At 41.3% G+C, this 18,504-nt stretch overlaps 1 protein-coding gene across 2 annotated transcripts in view; it reads right to left on the bottom strand.

Annotated features, from left to right (window-relative positions):
- gas2l1 (growth arrest-specific 2 like 1) overlaps positions 1–18,259 on the bottom strand; it is a 63,275-nt gene extending 45,016 nt beyond the window's left edge. For both annotated transcript variants that reach the window (XM_048611528.1, XM_048611530.1), the window contains exon 1: positions 17,478–18,259. In XM_048611528.1, the coding sequence (XP_048467485.1) occupies positions 17,478–18,077 (600 nt within the window). In that variant the 5' untranslated portion in view covers positions 18,078–18,259. The remainder of the gene's footprint in view (positions 1–17,477) is intronic.
- Positions 18,260–18,504: the final 245 nt, after the last annotated feature.

The following is an 18,504-nucleotide window of genomic DNA, read 5'->3' as shown; positions in this document are numbered from 1 at the left end:
AAAGAGTGATCTGCAGCATTAGAATCAAGCTAGGTAGCTCCTGTAGGTAAAACTGCCCAGTGCAAACCTGATGGCTCGAGACATCCAGTTTCTGCACTTAACATTCAAAGATCTTATCAGCACTTAATATTGTTACACTACACGGTGAATGAGTTAATTATTTTCGTAACTGACATGAATATTTTTAATCAGCCCTTTACTGGCATGTTACAGCACATGGCTGAGCCAAGTGGGACTTGACCGGACCTTCGGACCCAGAGGTAGGGACACTCCCACTGCACCATAGGAATGCTGGCTAGGGGCACAGCTGTTTCCGGAGAGTACTCATAATACAATACTATGGTGTTGTCACCAGCATTACAATTCATTCAAATTGCCAATACTGTATAGATTTAGAACACCATTTGTATTGAATAGGCATTACTAAAAAGCTGAGAAGTTATAACAAGTTACACTAAAGGGGCTAAAAATATGCATTTTTTTGTAGTTTTAACAAAACAGTTAATGCAGACAGAGTAAAGTTTACATTCAGCATTGAGGCACTGTTGAAAATCCAAAATAGTTTAATAACACCAAGTGTCCTGGCTGTCTCATACTGATTACATGATTAGAAAGCTTAAACTTGTTCACAAAACCATTTCTAGCACTATGAATGTGCTACAATTTGGTTTCACGGTTTGGTGACCGTCTATTCTGTTAGACCACTGGCATTTTATTCTGTATGAATAGAACAATAAGCTCTGCTGTGTAATTTCCAGCACACCCTGGGCCTGGGATGAATCGCTACATTTTTCCCTCCCTCAGCAAGGAGTCTACAAGCTTTTTAATCCTCAACTGAGGTCAGCTGTCCTGAAATCCTTACAGCTGATCAATCTATTTTGGTTCTGACTTGAACCAAAGTGTGTTCTCTTGCCTCACTACAGCTGGAGGGTAATGTGTTGTTTCAGAGCTTTATGCATGATGCAGTACCCAACCAACCATTCCAAAAAAAAACATAGCTCCTAGACAATCGACAGGCGGCTCTCTCAAATGAAAATACAAACTGCAAGGCCAGCATTTCAGTGACCTGCCACAAAACCAGATCCTAGTGAGAGTCAACATCTTGGAAGCAAAAAAGAAATGAGGTGGGTGTGTGGTTGAGGAAAAATAGGTCATGCAGATAAAATAAATTTAGGAACAAAAACAAAGTTGCTGGAAAACCTCATCAGGTCTGGCAGCAACGGTGAAGGAAAAAAAGTTAATGTTTCAGGTGCAGTGACAGAATAAATGAAATTTATATAAAATTTATAAATTAAATTTATAAAAATAAATTTAGCTAGGTTCTCATTTATAATTTCATTTTCGAACATCCTTACCAAAAAAATAAAGTGCCAGATTTTTCTTTTTATCCTTTTCCTCCTTTTAATTGCTTTCCAAAGGAAATTTTAAAAAATCTCCCATTTCTTTTGAAATTGACATCTGCTAGAAGAAATACAAAAGATCGAGTACACTCATGGTTAATGGAGATTTCATCAGCAGATAAAACCGACAGGAACCTTTTTCCCCCGCCCACAGACCTCAAAACTGTAAATGAGTCACTTCCCAGTGAAGATGTTCGAAGCGCCCTAATAGGATTGAATTATTCTGACTAATATTTAGATCCACAACCTCAGGGAAACAGGAAAAGGATATGGAACAAATCGTGAAGCTTCTCCTAGTGCTTCTTTTCCCACAGCCCCGAATTCATGCTGGGACAATTTCGAATTGCTATAACATTTTCTGATAAGTTTACAGTTGAGCACAAAGCAACTGTTCATCTGCAAAGGGCTATGGAAAGGATCTAAAAAAAAAAAAGGGTGGGATTGAAAGATTTATCAAGTTCAGTGGCAGGACACGCAAAGTAGGGCAAATTTCCCTGCCTTTCCTCCAAACCACACTCCCGTCTACTTGCTTACACAGCCTGAAATCTGCTTCTCCTGCCTCAGCCACATTTTCTGCTGATCTTCTACTACAGATGATGTCTAGCCTCTTCATATACTTTGAAGATTTTTTGATGGGACAGACTGATCCATTTACAAATGCACTAGAACAGAGTAGGCCTTGACTCTATGCCCAACTCAAATGGAAGATGCCGCCATCTACAAAAGCAAACAGTTGTACAGGGGCCTTCAACGCAAAACATCATTGCATAAAGCTGTTAGACAATTCCAGTATCAATGGTCTATTCAAGCAGGAGTTAAGGCATGGATTTGGTTGTCTACAGTTCTTTTGGCGACCCACAGTCACTAAAAAGCATAGAAATAACCTTACTGCTTCAGAAAAATTGACGACATTTACTCTGGAAAATATAGCATTAGTTGTGTGCTTAATACAGACCAGACATTAGTAATTACCCCTGTGGCAACCAAACGGAGCTGGAGATTAGTAATTGCAGTTGTTTGCAGCGATGTTAAGATCTGTGACTTCCTCATTAGAGAAGCACAACCTCCTTATTTCACTGTTGCACAGAACTACAGGTATGTTGGACTTGGTCCATATATTCCTTGAGGGGATGAGGATTCCTTCTTCCTGCTACTCCATTTCCCAAAGTGGAATTCATCGAGATTTATTTATAAATCACAACGATCAATCATATGTGTTACTGTCAAGCAATACGAATCCCGGTGTTTGGTCTCCATTTCACACCCAAAGACTGATGTGCTCTAATAAGATTACAGCCATTTGTCTAAATTATTTGGGGCCGTAACACATGACGGACTGAAAACGAAAGCATTTATTTTTGGAATTCCCTCCCCAAGGGCATTGTGGGTCAACCCACAGCAGGGGGACTGCAGTGGTTCAAGAAGGCAGCTCACCACCACCTTCTCAAGGGCAACTAGGGACAGGCAAGAAATGCTGGCCAGCCAGCGACGCCCACTTCCCATAAAATGAATAAATTTTTAAAAATGACATAACTGCCTTCCAAACTATTTTATCAAAGTTAAGGATTTGTTTAAATATCATGGGAGATGTTTCCCTACTGATTTATACTTGTGGTTTGCGGGCAAGCTCAAGAACTAACAACAGCACAGGCGTTTTACAGACAGCAACAGAAGTCCTCATTACATCATTCAATCCTGATTAGCATATATTGACTTTGCTGCCTCAGGTTTCTGGTAGACGAAACCAAGTTTGACGAGAAAATTATAATGAACTGACAACCAGTCGGTTTTGTCTCCTGCAACTTCAGTTCCATAACTGACCCGTTGAATGGGGTATTTGACAGATATAAATTGTGACATTTTTCTACTTGAACTGAATGCCTCAACTTTGGAGTAACTGCCTGTGACAAAAATCAACTTGTGACAATTTCTGAATTAACTTTTTATTTCAATCGCTTAGGCATTATAAATACAAATAAGGAAGACAACCACACTAAACCTTGTGACAGAAAAATGGCAGTCATGTGCCATGCCATGCTCACAAAATGTCAGGCGACCAGCATGCTTCACTGGAGCTCTTGACAGTTGCAAGGATAATTAAGAATAACTAGCTCTAGGTTTTAAAAAAGTTTCAAACCAAACCTTTTAAAAATCATTATATCAATTTATTGATTTAATAGCATTGCTTATTAGTTGATCTTTTGCTGGAGCTACCAGGCTTGCTACGTGAAAGATACAATGATGTTACAGATGTTGGATGATGTAGCTCTTATTGGTATAAAGAAAAAAAAAATCAGCACCTTCTCCTTCAGAACCAGGTAAAAAGATTCCAAAAACTTCCAAATACATCGACTTGCATAAACAACCAACTTTCAAGTGATGGGGAAAACAGTGAAGGGACAGAATTTTTAAACTGGACCTGTAAATGTAATCGTTGTCATATAGAATAATCCAATACTGGTACTGCTGCTCATTTGTGTTCCTACCAAGTAATACTAATCCCAGCGTTTCGTCTATTTCACACCCAAAAACTGATGTGCTGTAATAAAATTAGAGCCATCAGACCTGTCTAAATTATTTGGGGCCATAACACTTGACAGACTGAAAATGAAAGCGTTTAATTTTGGTTGCAAACATCGGACTTGCATGACCAAAAATAAATGTTGGAACTATTGCAGGCTATACTACAGTACTGATTTTCATGACTGATTTAAATAGTATTTTACTTCCTGATGTGTTACACAGAATTATAATTAACTTGCAAGGATGACAGTTTCAAGTAATGAAATGTTGGTTGTAATTGCCTCTATATCCCTATTTGCTGGCATAATGTTTCAGAAATATGTTGTTTATTGTCTTTGAAATGGCAATAAACATTGAAATAGAAATTTACTTGATTTTTTATTTAAAGATAAAGATTGTTAGAACCTGAAAATAAAAGACAATGATTTTTGCTGACTCAGTGATGAAATGCAGCTAGAACTTAGAACCCAGTGTTTCAGGCAGTAATTATTGTCCATTTGTGTAAACCTAGTAAACACCAGTCTATTCACCTGCAAAGGGCACCCTACTCAATCTCCATAGATGCCCATGAAAGACTGGTTAGAAAACTGAAGAGGGAAAACAGCCGATTTTCCCTCTCCTCATCCAGGTAGACCTGGGAGCAAGTACAGAACCTTAATTACCACTTTGTTAACCTGGCGAGAGAACAAACTTGGGATTGCTTTCCTCTCATATTTGAGTCAGTTGTGTTCAATTATCAAATTAGTCATTTGGAAAGCCTCCAAAGAAGGTCTGTTGGGCTTCTCCCAACATTAAAATGGCTCTGCAGGGATCAACTTCATATCGACAACAATTGTTGACGCAGAATAAGAGCAGAGTCAGGGTAATTAAGCTTAAAGCAACCAGATTGGATGTCTGCCCTCATATTATCCAACATCCGGAGGAGAAATGTTTCTGCAAATGAGCACGGGCTTGATTTAAAAAAAAACAAAATGAAGGATTATAATATATAATTCAACTACTACCACTGAATTTTCTGGAGTGATCAAAGCAGGAGATCATAAGAATTGCTACACCAAAATAAAAGATTAGTCCATCCAGTTCACCTTCCACCACCCTAAATAGGAGTTGCTGACTCATCATCGTCAATATCATGGTGCTCTTACTGCATGGTATTAAAAAATGCTGTATCCCAAAAATAACAATGGCATGTGATAAGTTAACTAACAAGAAATTGAGAATGCATGACACATTAAATAAATGACAAGAGGAACGACTTCATTTTGTTACTTTATTAAAAAAAACCAACATACTTTTCAAATCAACCTGCTCAGCAATGTTATTACACCCTCTGGAGCTGTTGGGACTTGAACAAGGCTTCCCGGTCCATGGGGAGGGCTGCTACCTACCACCATGCCACAAGAGGGCCCTTACAATTTTCATTTAGTGTTCTTTTCCACTATAAAGCAGTTTCCACCTTGTTATACTCATATCTACCTTTAAATTAAAGATGAACACTCAACAATATGTTAGCTAACCTTTCAAATTATTAATGATTCCCAGCATAATGGAAGAGTCCTTGATTGTCAGCAGGAAACACAGGAACAACAACAAATTGAGTCAGCAAAGAATTACATGAATGAAAATAATTTTAATAGACCCTTTGTTCTGTGCACAGTAAGACAATAAATGTAATTGAAGCTTTGTTGCAAATCCTACTTGGTCTCAGTAAAGCAAAGTCAACTGATTACAAATTTATGATTCTTCAATAAATTCATTACAAGTCCAAAACAGAACACAAAAGTTAAAAACACTGTAAAGACAAATCTCACTAAATGCTCAGGAATAATGTCCGGATCAAAGAAGTGAGTTGGGAAGGGTGGAAAGCTGATGCCCCATTCCAGATGGTTTCAGCTCAGCAATGCATGGGGTAGAGTTCTGGATGGACTCCTGGACACTGAGCTTGAGAGTCTATGTAGTGTATTCTAGGCGGAAGCAAGACGACATTTAAAATACTTTGCCTAGAATATCCAGAGCTTTTCCAGGTTCGTTATGACAAATGGATCCCAAGCCAGATTGTGACTTATGAAACCAGATGCAAATACTTTTCTTGATATTTGGCTTTTGTAAACAGAATGCAGTATTACATTATGTCTGTCTTTCAACAATTTTCGCTACAGTATATCTTTATGCATGCTTGAAGAGAAAAAAAATAAAGAACTGTCCTTCACTGGTGTATCTTTATGTAATGAAGACTATTTAGCTAGGTGTGAATGCAAGTGTATCAATTTGGCACTGCTGGTTCTGACCATTCTGGACATTATCATTCTTATAGCTTCAGTGAAACTGCACACCTAGTCAAAGTCTAATTATGTCTCATTGTTTAAAAGTATGAAGTCAGGCTGCAGACCAATGTGCACTTCTTTAAAGAAAATTCAGATGATTTTCTAACTTTAGAAATTTGAACACTGCGTGACGCCAGGAGGAACTCTCCGCAAGCCTTTGACTGTCCAGGTTTAACATATCCTCTCTTTCATTTATCAGCGTAAGGAGGCAGGGTTAATTACGATTACAGATTACTTTTAAAAAAAGCATTACATTTGACCACAAACTACGTACTCTTAATCATGCAAATTGCTGCATGTTTGCATCCTGTAAAACAGTTGAACTCTATCATTCTACTTTCCTAATTTCTGGTGATCAATAATAAAAAGTTACTTTAAATGTTGATATATTCATAAGTGTTTCACTTTAAGCCACTGCAGCTAACAAAGGATCTGCACAGTGAACTGTACTATGGAGATACACAAACTGTATTTGCAACAAATCTCTCAACACTTGTGATCCTTGGATAAAAAGCTTTTTTGGCAGGAACTCAATTTAGCCGTAGCAAGAGCAAACAGCAAGCACTAAAAGCAAGAAGCAAAAATAAATATTCTTCTTCCTCTTCTATTGTTTCTATGGTGCTTTCTGATGTGGCAAAATACCAGACTTCCATTAGAATATCACAACACATTGATTGAATGGACTCACCAGCTTCGTTATTTTGTGGACTTAAAATCAGAAAAATACATTAAGACTTTTAGGGTTGGAGACAGAGCAAATCTTAGAAAGAAAGTGAATTATGGTCAGCAATGGGACGTTCGAGCGTTTGACCATATCAGGGTTCCCATACTTGATCAACGAGTGGGAGTGCGTTTGGGTAGGTACGTGTGCTCACGCGTGTACACGTATATATATACGCATACACACAGCCAGGATCAGATCTAATTTGAATGGGCATTATCAGTCCTTTTCAGACAAGCAGCAGGCTGATCCTGTCTTTGAGAGTTGGCTGGCGTTTCAGTATCTGCAGTAGTCAACTTGAGCTTCCCCTCTCGTCCAGGTCTGGTCCTGGTCATTGGGTTATCTCACTTAGGTGGTCTTCTGGGTTTGGTCAGTTTGATGATGCTTGCCATGAGTTACATGGAGCTGAAGATGATGTGCAGCTTGGCTGCCTGTCAAAGGTGCTATCTGGAGACTGTGTTGAAGAAGGTACAAACAAAAGAAAACAGAGCCAGCTTGGGCTCCAGGTTGCCCCTTTTATCCCACTCTTCATGCACTTTTTTAAGATTCTATGGCCTGTGTCCAACACTAGCATCAGGCAGGGATCAGGAAGATCCAATGAGGTGACTACTTTTCATATGTAGAGGTTGCACAATATGGTTTTGAACCTTCAACCATCATGCTGTCCCTCATCACTTTATGCTTCTGGCCTCCTACTTAGCTGGTTGCCACCAAGTCTGCATAGCATTCTTCTAACAAAGCAGGTTCACAGCACATGTAAACAATGTGGTGCCTGGCCTGTCTGGTCGAGCTCTGCAGTTTGCAAACTGCAGAGTCCAGCTTGGTTTAAACTAGGCGTGCCCTTTGAGTTTTCTTTCCACGCGAATGAAAAGATCAATATTTCCTAAACAATCCTAAAGGTCATGGGTCACCTGACCACAGTTTCTTGCACTTCACAAAACTTCAATGCTTTAATAGCACTTGTTACTGCAAGGCCCAAAACACTAATTCATAAAATGATTCCCTAAATTGCTCAGAACGTGTCAAGATGGCAAAGAGAAAAAAAAATGAACAAACACCACAGATAGTGTATAGAAGTGAGAAGCAAGAACTTGTAATTCTAGAGTTTAGTTTGTCCAATGTTTTCAGTGTAATCGGGGACATTTTACCCAGTCTTAGTTTTCAGTATGGGTAAAAATCAATCCCAGACCAATTGCTGGAAACTTGAGAGAACTTCATGCTTCTGTGACTTACGTGCTCCTTTGGTCTGTGAGGCAAATCTACATAGTGCATTAACTGTTCAAATGATTCCTATTCAATTTAACAGGGCAAGTCCATTGTTTGGTGAATGCTTAAATGCTTGCTTTCTAAAATGAGCTCATGTCCTATTACAAATATACAGCAATATTATGCTCATTACTGCACAACTTTTGTTGACTGCAGATCCAGATGGGAATGTTTCCACAGAAAATTACGGCAGGACTGTTTTAACCTGCAAATACTTTTCACTATGTTGATTTGTTAGAATTAGTAACTGAACCATTGCTTTCTTTCAAATTTTATGACATAAGTGGACATTGAAACTTCAATATTAGGTATCATACAGTGTAAATGAGTGGGACCCAGAACTTACTCAGGAGTCATAGCTAGTAAGCACAAAAGATAGTTAGTCGTGGTTGCTTGAGGTCCATCATCTTAGGATCTCCTGCAATAACTCCCTGAACCAAAGGATAGTATTTTAGGCCCAACCATCCTTAGTTGCTTCAATGACCTTCTATCAGGAAAGTCAGAAGTAAGGATGTTTGCTGATGATCGTTCAATGTTCAACACTATTCATGAGATCTCATGCACTTGAAAAGTCAGTCACTACATGCAGCAAGTAGACAAGTAATATTTGCACGACCCAAGTGCTAGGCATAACTATCACCAAGAGAAAAGTCCAACTATATTGCTTCAATATTCAATGGCAGTACCATAACTGAAAGCCTCATTAACAACATCCTGGGGACCTGGCTATCATTCACCATCTGCTGAATTGGACCAGCTATCTAAATACTGTGGCTACAAAAACAGATCAGGTCAGAGTCTGGAAATCCTACGGTGAGCACCTCATTCTGATTCCCAACCTATCCACCAATCTACAATACAAATTAGGAGAGTGGTGACATATACTACTTGGTTGGATAGGTGCAGTTCCAACAACACAAGAAGCTTGGCACCAACCAGTGGGAAAAAAAAAGTCCACTCAATTGGCACCCAATGCACCATCTTAAACATTCATCCACCATCACAGTAGCAATGTATACCATCTACAAGATGGACTGCAATTATCCACAAAGCTGTTCTGCAACATCTTCCGTACCCACAGTGCCTCTACCATCTAGGGATCAACAGCCGCAGATGCATGAGAGCACCACCACCTACAAGTTCCCCTCCAAGGTAGACACCATCCTGACTTGGAACTACATTGCTGGTCATCCATACTTAAGGGCCAGTCCTGGACCCCTTTCCTAACAGCACTTACACGTGTTCCTACAGACATAAACAAGCAGTTCAAGAAGTGGTAAACCATCAGCTTCACAAGGGCAAATAGGACAGGCAACAAGTGGCTATTGACACCCACTTCTCATGAACATATACAACAAAAATACACAGCACAATAGAAACTAAATCTCCTCAAACACTGGGGAGCTCAATCTTGCACACTTTTCAGTAGCTTAGCTTCTGAAAATGAAAGTTTTTTAAAAAAATTGTGGAAATATTCCTTGTTTACAAAATTATTTCACTAAAATGTAATTATAACAGCAAACTAATATGCACTTCAATTGAAGTTAAACCACAGATATCCTTGTTCTGGGCTATACTCACTAGATCATATCCTTAAATGAGGTAAACTTATAATTATACACCAAGTTTCTGTATTGTTACTCTCACAATCAAAAAAATCTCTAGTATAGGCACTGGATAAAATACCAACTTTGTGATAGATACACTTTCTAAAATAGCCCTTCTGATGTGACGTATAGTTGAATTGTTCCTGCTCATTTCCGCACGTTCTTCTGTTCCCCTGAAGTTGCTTAAACCTGTCTAGGACACGACGCACAGGCACTAGCTGCCCTCTTGAACACACCCCTTAAGTGGTCATTTTTTTTAATGTTTAAGCTGGCCCTCACCTGGTGTCCACACTCTCTGCAATTCCAGCTAGAAACTTGATGCACTTGAGTAGTACCAGTGATGAGAGTAGAAACTCTGGTTTACGTTCTGTTCTCCTAGCTTAGCTAAGGGACACTCTCGAAACAGGTGGATTTAACATCATCCACTCAGAGTTGAAAGCTGGGATCTTCTTGGTGTATAGAGCTCTCACTGCTTCGTCAGTTCGGCATTTTGGGGGAATTCTTACAGAATTATATAACCTAAAACACAGGCTACTGAACCTCCAGCTCATCCATAGCTCGAGAGCTTTCTTATTTCCCCAGGGCACAAGTATTTATCTAATTCCCTTTTTAAACTTTTGACAAACTGCTTCTACCATTTCACCAACCTTTGAGGCAGGTGTCAGATCATAATTCACTGTGCCAGAAAAACAATTCTTCATATCTGACACACTGGCTTTTTTTGCCAATTACCTTAAATCATTCCTTGTACTTACTGACCTTTACAGCAGTGGAAACAATTTTCCCTTATTTGCTCTGTGAAAACCTTAACTGTGCTCATGTTACCTCTAGGCTCAATTGCTCCTGGCCAGTCTTTTGTGTTCCATTGATTGAGGTAATCCAAAAATATTTGCCGTTTGGTGCCAATCCCATGTTATTCCTTCACTGCTGATCAACAGTGGCTCCAAGCTAAGCAACAAATTTTTTTTGTAAAAGTTAGTGTTCTGGTTCTCAAAGTCTTCCATGGCCTTACCCTTACCTTGAACTTCCTCCCGCCTTTGAAATCTGATGCGTCCAACCAAACTCCCTCACGCCAAAACCCTCCTTCAACTACCTGTGCCCCATGTTAGAATTCCTCTCTACGCATCACCAATTCTCTATACCAATTTCTTCCTTCATAACCTCTCTTTGATCACAATCTAGATCATCTGCCCCAAAGTCTATTTATGGCTGGTGCAGAACAGTTTTTAACCACTCTTGCAAAGTAACCTGTAATTAAACATTCCAATAAACATCACTATACAAGCTTTTTAAGCAACTCTTATTAAATCTTTTGAACTTCTGTCTAAGGAAACGATCCGAGCTTCTCTAGGATCTCTGTGTAATTGAAATTTCTCATCCTTGCTACTATGCCAGGAAATCTCCACTATGGCATCTGCAAAACTTCCTTCTGAAAGTGTTTTGTCTAGAATGCTCCTGCTGAAGTACATTTCCAAGCTAACTTTACACCAATTATTTGCAGTCTGCACTTTGTTAAATGGTTTTGTGATGTTTGCGACATTCAATGCACCTCCAGATTAACCGCACACAATTAGTGAGGTTTTATTCCTCAATGCAAAAACTACACTATAACCAGGCATTGTGCTGTAATGACAAAATACTGATCATTGCATCAACTAACTCAAAAGGCCTTTGAAGTCAAGAGAAAAACAATTACAAATTAGCTTGGGCACAGTGAAATAGCTGCCAGAGTCCCCGGACCTGAAAGAAGCCAAATTTAGGAATGCCTCAATAACTGGGACTGTCCACTACACCTGGAAGAGGGCACCCAATGGGTCAATAAAATGTTCGTATTTTTGGATTGTATACATCATGAGACGTCCACTTTCTCCGCATAGCGGTGACTTTTCAAGTACATGTACTGTTGGAACAAAGATATAAATTTGAAACCCATTAGGTAAAGAGCAAGATTGAAATTCTATGCTCTGGACTTCTTCCATCTTCACATCGAAAGGATAAACAGGAGAATTTTGACAACGTACCATTGGAACACTTTGTAAATATATATTATTCCCCACCCTACAACATTACGGGCCATCAGTCAGACTTCCACCCGTCGAAATCTATGACACAGTCTCTAGAGGACATTAACAAAAAAGGTCAGCAGGTCTGGCACCATCTACAGACAGAATAAAAATGGGGAGCTAACTTGGAGTCAGAACTATTCTGAGAAGGGTCACTGGACCTTCAATAGATGCTGCTAGATCTGCTGAGTTTCTCCAGCACTTTCAGTTTGTGTTTCAGATCTCTAGAACGTGCAGAATACTGGATATTGACATAAGAGCAGTCGCAAACATGCGCATTGAGACAGCATCTTAGAAATACATACTGGAACCACTGGAGCATTTCAAAAAGTGATTGCAAGAGTCTTTTAGGCCAAAGATTGAACAGAAGCAGTCTCTACTTGTGCTGAAGAAGTTGGCAACTGGCTCCCAAAGAAACAGCAACAGAAACAAACAAACAAGCTAAGAATTTTCAAAAACGCAACATTTGCGGGACCACATCCAAGAAAACAGCTGAACAAAATTGGCCTCAGGTTAAAACTTTACACGTCTGGTTTAGCAGTTAGTAACATTGCTCTTACTGGACTCAAGAAAGTCCTGTTGATTGACTCCTTGCTGCTCACAGCAAAAAAGCAATTAATATTTCTAACTGGAGAAAGGAACAGCCTCATGCAAAAGCAAGTTAACTTCACTGTGACGAACTGAGGTTGAAGACAGGGAAGTCAGTTCACCCCTTCTCACCTAGTCATGACAACATCTTGGAAGCATTAGTTCTCAGCATGACATGTTCTATTGTGTCCAAACTCCAAAATGCCTTTGAATAAATTTGTTCAAACCAATAGGCAAAGCAATTGCAAATTTGGCTATTCAAATTTTTAATCTTACTTCACTGTCAGCAGAGCCAAGTTATATCATATCTAAAACATAAGATCAGTTTGATGATAATATTTTTGTTCATTTGAAAAGGCGGTTTTATTCCAGCAATTGAAATCAGGCCACTTGTTAAAATGGAGCCCTGACAAGATCATCTTACTATTTGGGATACTGGTTCACCAGATTACTTGCAGCCAAGTAAACGAAATCGCTTTTCTCAGAACGAAAGTAATTTCTCCAGGTCTTATTGATGAGCTAGTTTGGCCAGTTAATCATTATCACCAAAAAGAACCATGTTATTCTAGGGTGATCAGATGTAAACAAAAAAGTGATTAACTGGGGCAGACTTTGTTCTATCATTAGGTTACTGCAGTCTGTGGGGAAGTTCATTTACCATTCCTTGCACCAATTACCCTCCCAGAACTCACTAACTGACTAGTCAAGTGATGATTTGAGTTTAGTTAAGTGCCACATAGGTAAGGAGCACTTGTGTTATAATGACAATTTTTCCTTAAAGTTTTATAAGCCAGTGCTCTTTGGAATTAGTCTTAAGGCAGTAAAACATAAAAAGGAGTCTAAATGATGCAAACAAAAGAAGTGAAACTTGGGAAGTTTAATGATTCATAATATTCATTACAATAGTGGCTATGATTCAAGATACCGCACTAGCTGTCAAGCATTTTGGATTACCTTTGTTGTGAAGGGGTGCTATACAATTTAAAATTTTGACTTTTGGAGGCCCGAGACTCATCAGGACGTTTAAAAACACTTCTATGCATTTGTTGTTGTTTCTCAACGTATTTTTTTAACAGTTTCTCAACTATGGATTCAAGGAACTTTTTAAAATTCATTCATGGGATGTGGCAGGTCACTGGTTGACCTGCATTGATTGTGTCATTAGTTACCCTTGAGGAGGTAGTGGTGAGCTGCCTTCTTGAACTGCTGCAGTCCACGTGCAGTACGTTAACCCATGATGCCATGAGGGAGGGAATTCCAGGATTTTGACCCAGTGACAGTGAAGGAACGGTGATATATTTCCAAGACAGGATGGTGAGTGGCTTGGAGGGGAACTTGCGGGTGGTGGTGTTCCCATGTATCAGCTGCTGTTGATCTTCTAGATGGAAATGGTCATGAGTTTGGAAGGTACTGTCTGAAGATCTTGTGAATTTCTACTACACACCTTGTAGATGGTACAAGATGGTACACAGTGCTGTGACTGTGCTGTTGATGGAAGGAGTGGATGTGATGCCAGTCGAGTGGGCTGCTTTGTCCTGGATGGTGTCGAGCTTTGGGTGTTGCTGGAGCTGCACCAATTCAGGCAAATGGCACGAAACAGTTAATAAAGCTATTTAATCAGGCAATTGGGCCATTTTTGCAGAGTTTGTTTCAGATATTGATCAATTAGAAAGAAGCAGCAATTATTCCAAAATCAAGTCCCGATCAAACTGTGAAATCCATGAAAAGACAATGGAAGATGGCGTCATGGGATGGGTTGTCATTGCTAAGCTTCTTATGGTTATGTATAAAAATACACAGTCCAATGTGAAACCAGTTAGAAGTTTCTTTTAGATTTTCCTCCCACTATTCCATTGTCAGAGTGCCTATACCCTAACATCAAACAAATATCTGCAGGAAGAGCAAAGTTCTATGCACCCACAGTCAAGATGGCAGTTTTATCATATTACAAAACTGAGATTTCAGTGGCTGTGTGCAGTGCTACTTCTCAGACAGAATGCGCAGGCCCAAGTCCCACCTACTCCAGAGGTGGGTCATTACATGACTGCACAGGTAGATTAACAAATACCTAAAACTCAGATCCTGCTGGACCCTGGCTTTAAGTGCTCTAACTTTAGTATATTACTCACAGCCACGAGATAAAATACAGATGTCATCTTACTCAAACTAAATTATATACAATCATAGGGTTTAAATACATGGAAATTAGAAAACATAGAACATTACAGTGCAGTACAGGCCCTTCGGCCCTCGATGTTGCGCCGACCTGTGCAACCAATCTGAAGCCCATCTAACCTACACTATTCCATTATCATCCATATGTTTATCCAATGACCATTTAAATGCCCTTAAAGTTGGCGAGTCTACTACTGTTGCAGGCAGGGCATTCCACGCCCTTACTACTCTCTGAGTAAAGAGCCTACCTCTGAAGTCTGTCCTATATCTATCACCCCTCAATTTAAAGCTATGTCCCCTCGTGCTAGCCATCACCATCCGAGGAAAAAGGCTCCCACTGTCCACCCTATCTAATCCTCTGATCATCTTGTACGTCTCTATTAAGTCACCTCTTAACCTTCTCTCGAAAGAAAACAGCCTCAAGTCCCTCAGCCTTTCCTCATAAGACCTTCCCTCCATACCAGGCAACATCCTGGTAAATCTCCTCTGCTCCCTTTCCAATGCTTCCACATCCTTCCTATAATGCGGTGACCAGAACCGTACGCAATATTCCAAATGCGGCCGCACCAGAGTTTTGTACAGCTGCAACAGGACCTCATGGCTTCGAAACTCAATCCCTCTACCAATAAAACCTAACACACCACACGCCTTCTTAACAACCCTATCAACCTGGGTGGCAACTTTAAGGGATCTATGCACATGGACACCGGAGATCTCTCTGCTCATCCACACTACCAAGAATCTTACCATTAGCCCAGTACTCTGCATTCCTGTTACTCCTTCCAAAGTGAATCACCTCACACTTTTCCGCATTAAACTCCATTTGCCACCTCTCAGCCCAGCTCTGCAGCTTATCTACGTCCCTCTGTAACCTGCAACATCCTTCCGCACTATCCACAACTCCACCGACTTTGGTGTCATCCGCAAATTTACTAACCCATCCTTCTACGCCCTCATCCAGGTCATTTATAAAAATGACAAACAGCAGTGGCCCCAATACAGATCCTTGAGGTACACCACTAGTAACTGAACTCCAGGATGAACATTTCCCATCAACCACCACCCTCTGTCTTCTTACAGCTAGCCAATTTCTGATCCAAACTGCTAAATCACCCTCACTCCCATGCCACCGTATTTTCTGCAATAGCCTACCATGGGGAACCTTATCAAACGCTTTACTGAAATCCATATACACCACATCAACCGCTTTACCCTCATCCACCTGTTTGGTCACCTTCTCAAAGAACTCAATAAGGTTTGTGAGGCACGACCTATCCTTCACAAAACCGTGTTGACTATCCCTAATCAAATTATTCCTTTCTAGATGATTATAAATCCTATCTCTTATAATCCTTTCCAACACTTTACCCACAACCGAAGTAAGGCTCACTGGTCTATAATTACCAGGGTTGTCTCTACTCCCCTTCTTGAGCAAGGGGACAACATTTGCTATCCTCCAGTCTTCTGGCACTATTCCTGTAGACAATGACGACATAAAGATCAAAGCCAAAGGCTCTGCAATCTCCTCTCTAGCTTCCCAGAGAATCTTAGGATAAATCCCATCCGGCCCAGGGGACTTATCTATTTTCACACCTTCCAGAATTGCTAACACCTCCTCCTTATGAACCTCCATCCCGTCTAGTCTAATAGACTGTATCTCAGTATTCTCCTCGACAACATCGTCTTTTTCCTGTGTGAATACTGACGAAAAATATTCATTTAGCGCCTCTCCTATCTCTTCGGACTCCACGCACAACTTCCCACTACTGTCCTTGACTGGCCCTAATCATTCTTTTATTCCTGACATAGCTATAGAAAGCTTTAGGGTTTTCCTTGATCCTACCTGCTAAAGACTTCTCATGTCGCCTCCTAGCTCTTCTTAGCTCTCTCTTTAGGTCCTTCCTGGCTAACTTGTAACTCTCAAGCGCCCCAACTGAGCCTTCACGCCTCATCTCTACATAAGCCTCCTTCTCCCTCTTGACAAGAGATTCAACTTCTTTAGTAAACCACGGTTCCCTTGCTCTATCACTTCCTCCCTGCCTGAAAGGTACATACTTCTCAAGGACACGCAGTAGCTGTTCCTTGAACAAACTCCACATTTCAATTGTGCCCAGCCCCTGCAGTTTCCTTCTCCATCCAATGCATCCTAAATCTTGCCTAATCGCCTCATAATTGCCTTTCCCCCGGCTATAACTCTTGCCCTGCAGTATGTAACTATCCCTTTCCATCGCTAAAGTAAACATAACCGAATTATGGTCACTATCACCAAAGTGCTCACCTACTTCCAAATCTAACCTGGCCTGGTTCATTACCCAGTACCAAATCTAATGTGGCCTCGCCTCTTGTTGGCCTATCTACATACTGTGTCAGGAAAGCCTCCTGCACACATTGGACAGAAACAAGTCTGATCCAAGGTTGAAATATATACATTAAAAATGTATCCATATTATATACACAGACCTAAGCAACACTGTTGGATTGCATTGTGCAGATACACAGCTGCACAGAGGGGTCTGGTTGTTATGCATGGTACACAGTACCAGTATTGTGTTTCATATCTACATTAAAACTAGCAACATTTCATACATTTTATTTAAAAAATAAAATGTTGATGCTATAATATAACCAATGTGCAATCCAGGTGTCAGTGTGGGTGTGAGCTTTCTGAACACTGGAAACACAAACAGGCAGGCTGTCCTTAAGTAAGGGGGGGGGGGGGGGGGGGGGGGAGAGGGGGAGGGGGTGGGGGGGGGGGAGGTGGGGGGAGAGGGCGAAGTGTGTAATGGAATCCTGCTCCTTTCCGTACTCACCATGGCGTCCAGGTTCCTGAAGTCACACAGCCTCCTCTGGACCCGGGGTTGCCCAGCCTCCTGGTCAGGGGGCTCCTGCAGGGCGTCACGGATCTCCTGGTCGATCTCCTCCTCCATCTGGATCAGGACCGGGGCCAACATACCGAACTTGGAGCCGCGGCGGGCCACCTCGAGCAGGCACAGCACGAAGTTCTTCTCGTTTTTACGGAGGACCAGGTCGTCGGTCTCGAACATGAGCGCGTCCCGGACACGGAGTTCCCGGCGGCACCAGGCGATAAAGTTGGAGAGGTTGTCGCGGGCGATGAAGGAGCCAGGGCTGACGTTCCTGGAGCTGAAGGTGACCTCAGCCCGGGGGATAGTGACTGCAGCCCCGGGCCAGCTGCTCTCAAACTCCTGGGCAGCCTGGTTCACGTTATTGGCGTGTTGGCACAGGACACAGCCCGTCTCCAGCGCTTCCATGAACATGTCGACGTGGATATCCAAATGGTACAGGGCGTTCAGCCACTCGGCCAAATCCTCCTTCATGGCGTACAGATACTCCTCACTGGTCCTGAAGGGCCGGATACTTTTACTGGCTGCGGACTGGATGTGATCCGCCATCTCTCTGTCTGCCTGTGTCCGCAGTGCACTGGTACACCTCCCTCCTCGTCTTAAATACTTGTCAGGTTGAGCTCTGCTCAGAATCCAGCTCCATCGCGCACACCCCTTCTCCTTCCCCTCCCTGTCTGACTCCCACTCTAACCTACCTCCACCACCCAACCTGGCGAAGCGAAAAGCAAACTCCTCCCCGTCTCATCAAATCCGCACAGAAGCCCAGTGCATCCAATCCCTGTTTTCCCTCCTCCCGCTCCTCCCTGCTGAGTTTTCACATCCGCCCCTCTGACTCCAAGCCTGTGCCTATCTACTTGGAATATACAGGCTTCCGGCGGACCAAGTCCTCCCGATGAAACCTGCTTCTGGTGGGTTAACTTCCCAACAGGAGGTTAATTCTGTACAAACGGGTCTCTTCTCCTACCCCACCCAGCCA

Source organism: Rhincodon typus, chromosome 24 (genome assembly GCF_021869965.1).
Source record: "Rhincodon typus isolate 14 chromosome 24, sRhiTyp1.1, whole genome shotgun sequence".
NCBI lineage: Eukaryota > Metazoa > Chordata > Chondrichthyes > Orectolobiformes > Rhincodontidae > Rhincodon > Rhincodon typus.
The sequence above is the reverse complement of the archived record's forward strand: the minus strand, read 5'-3'. Positions and strand labels throughout refer to the sequence as shown.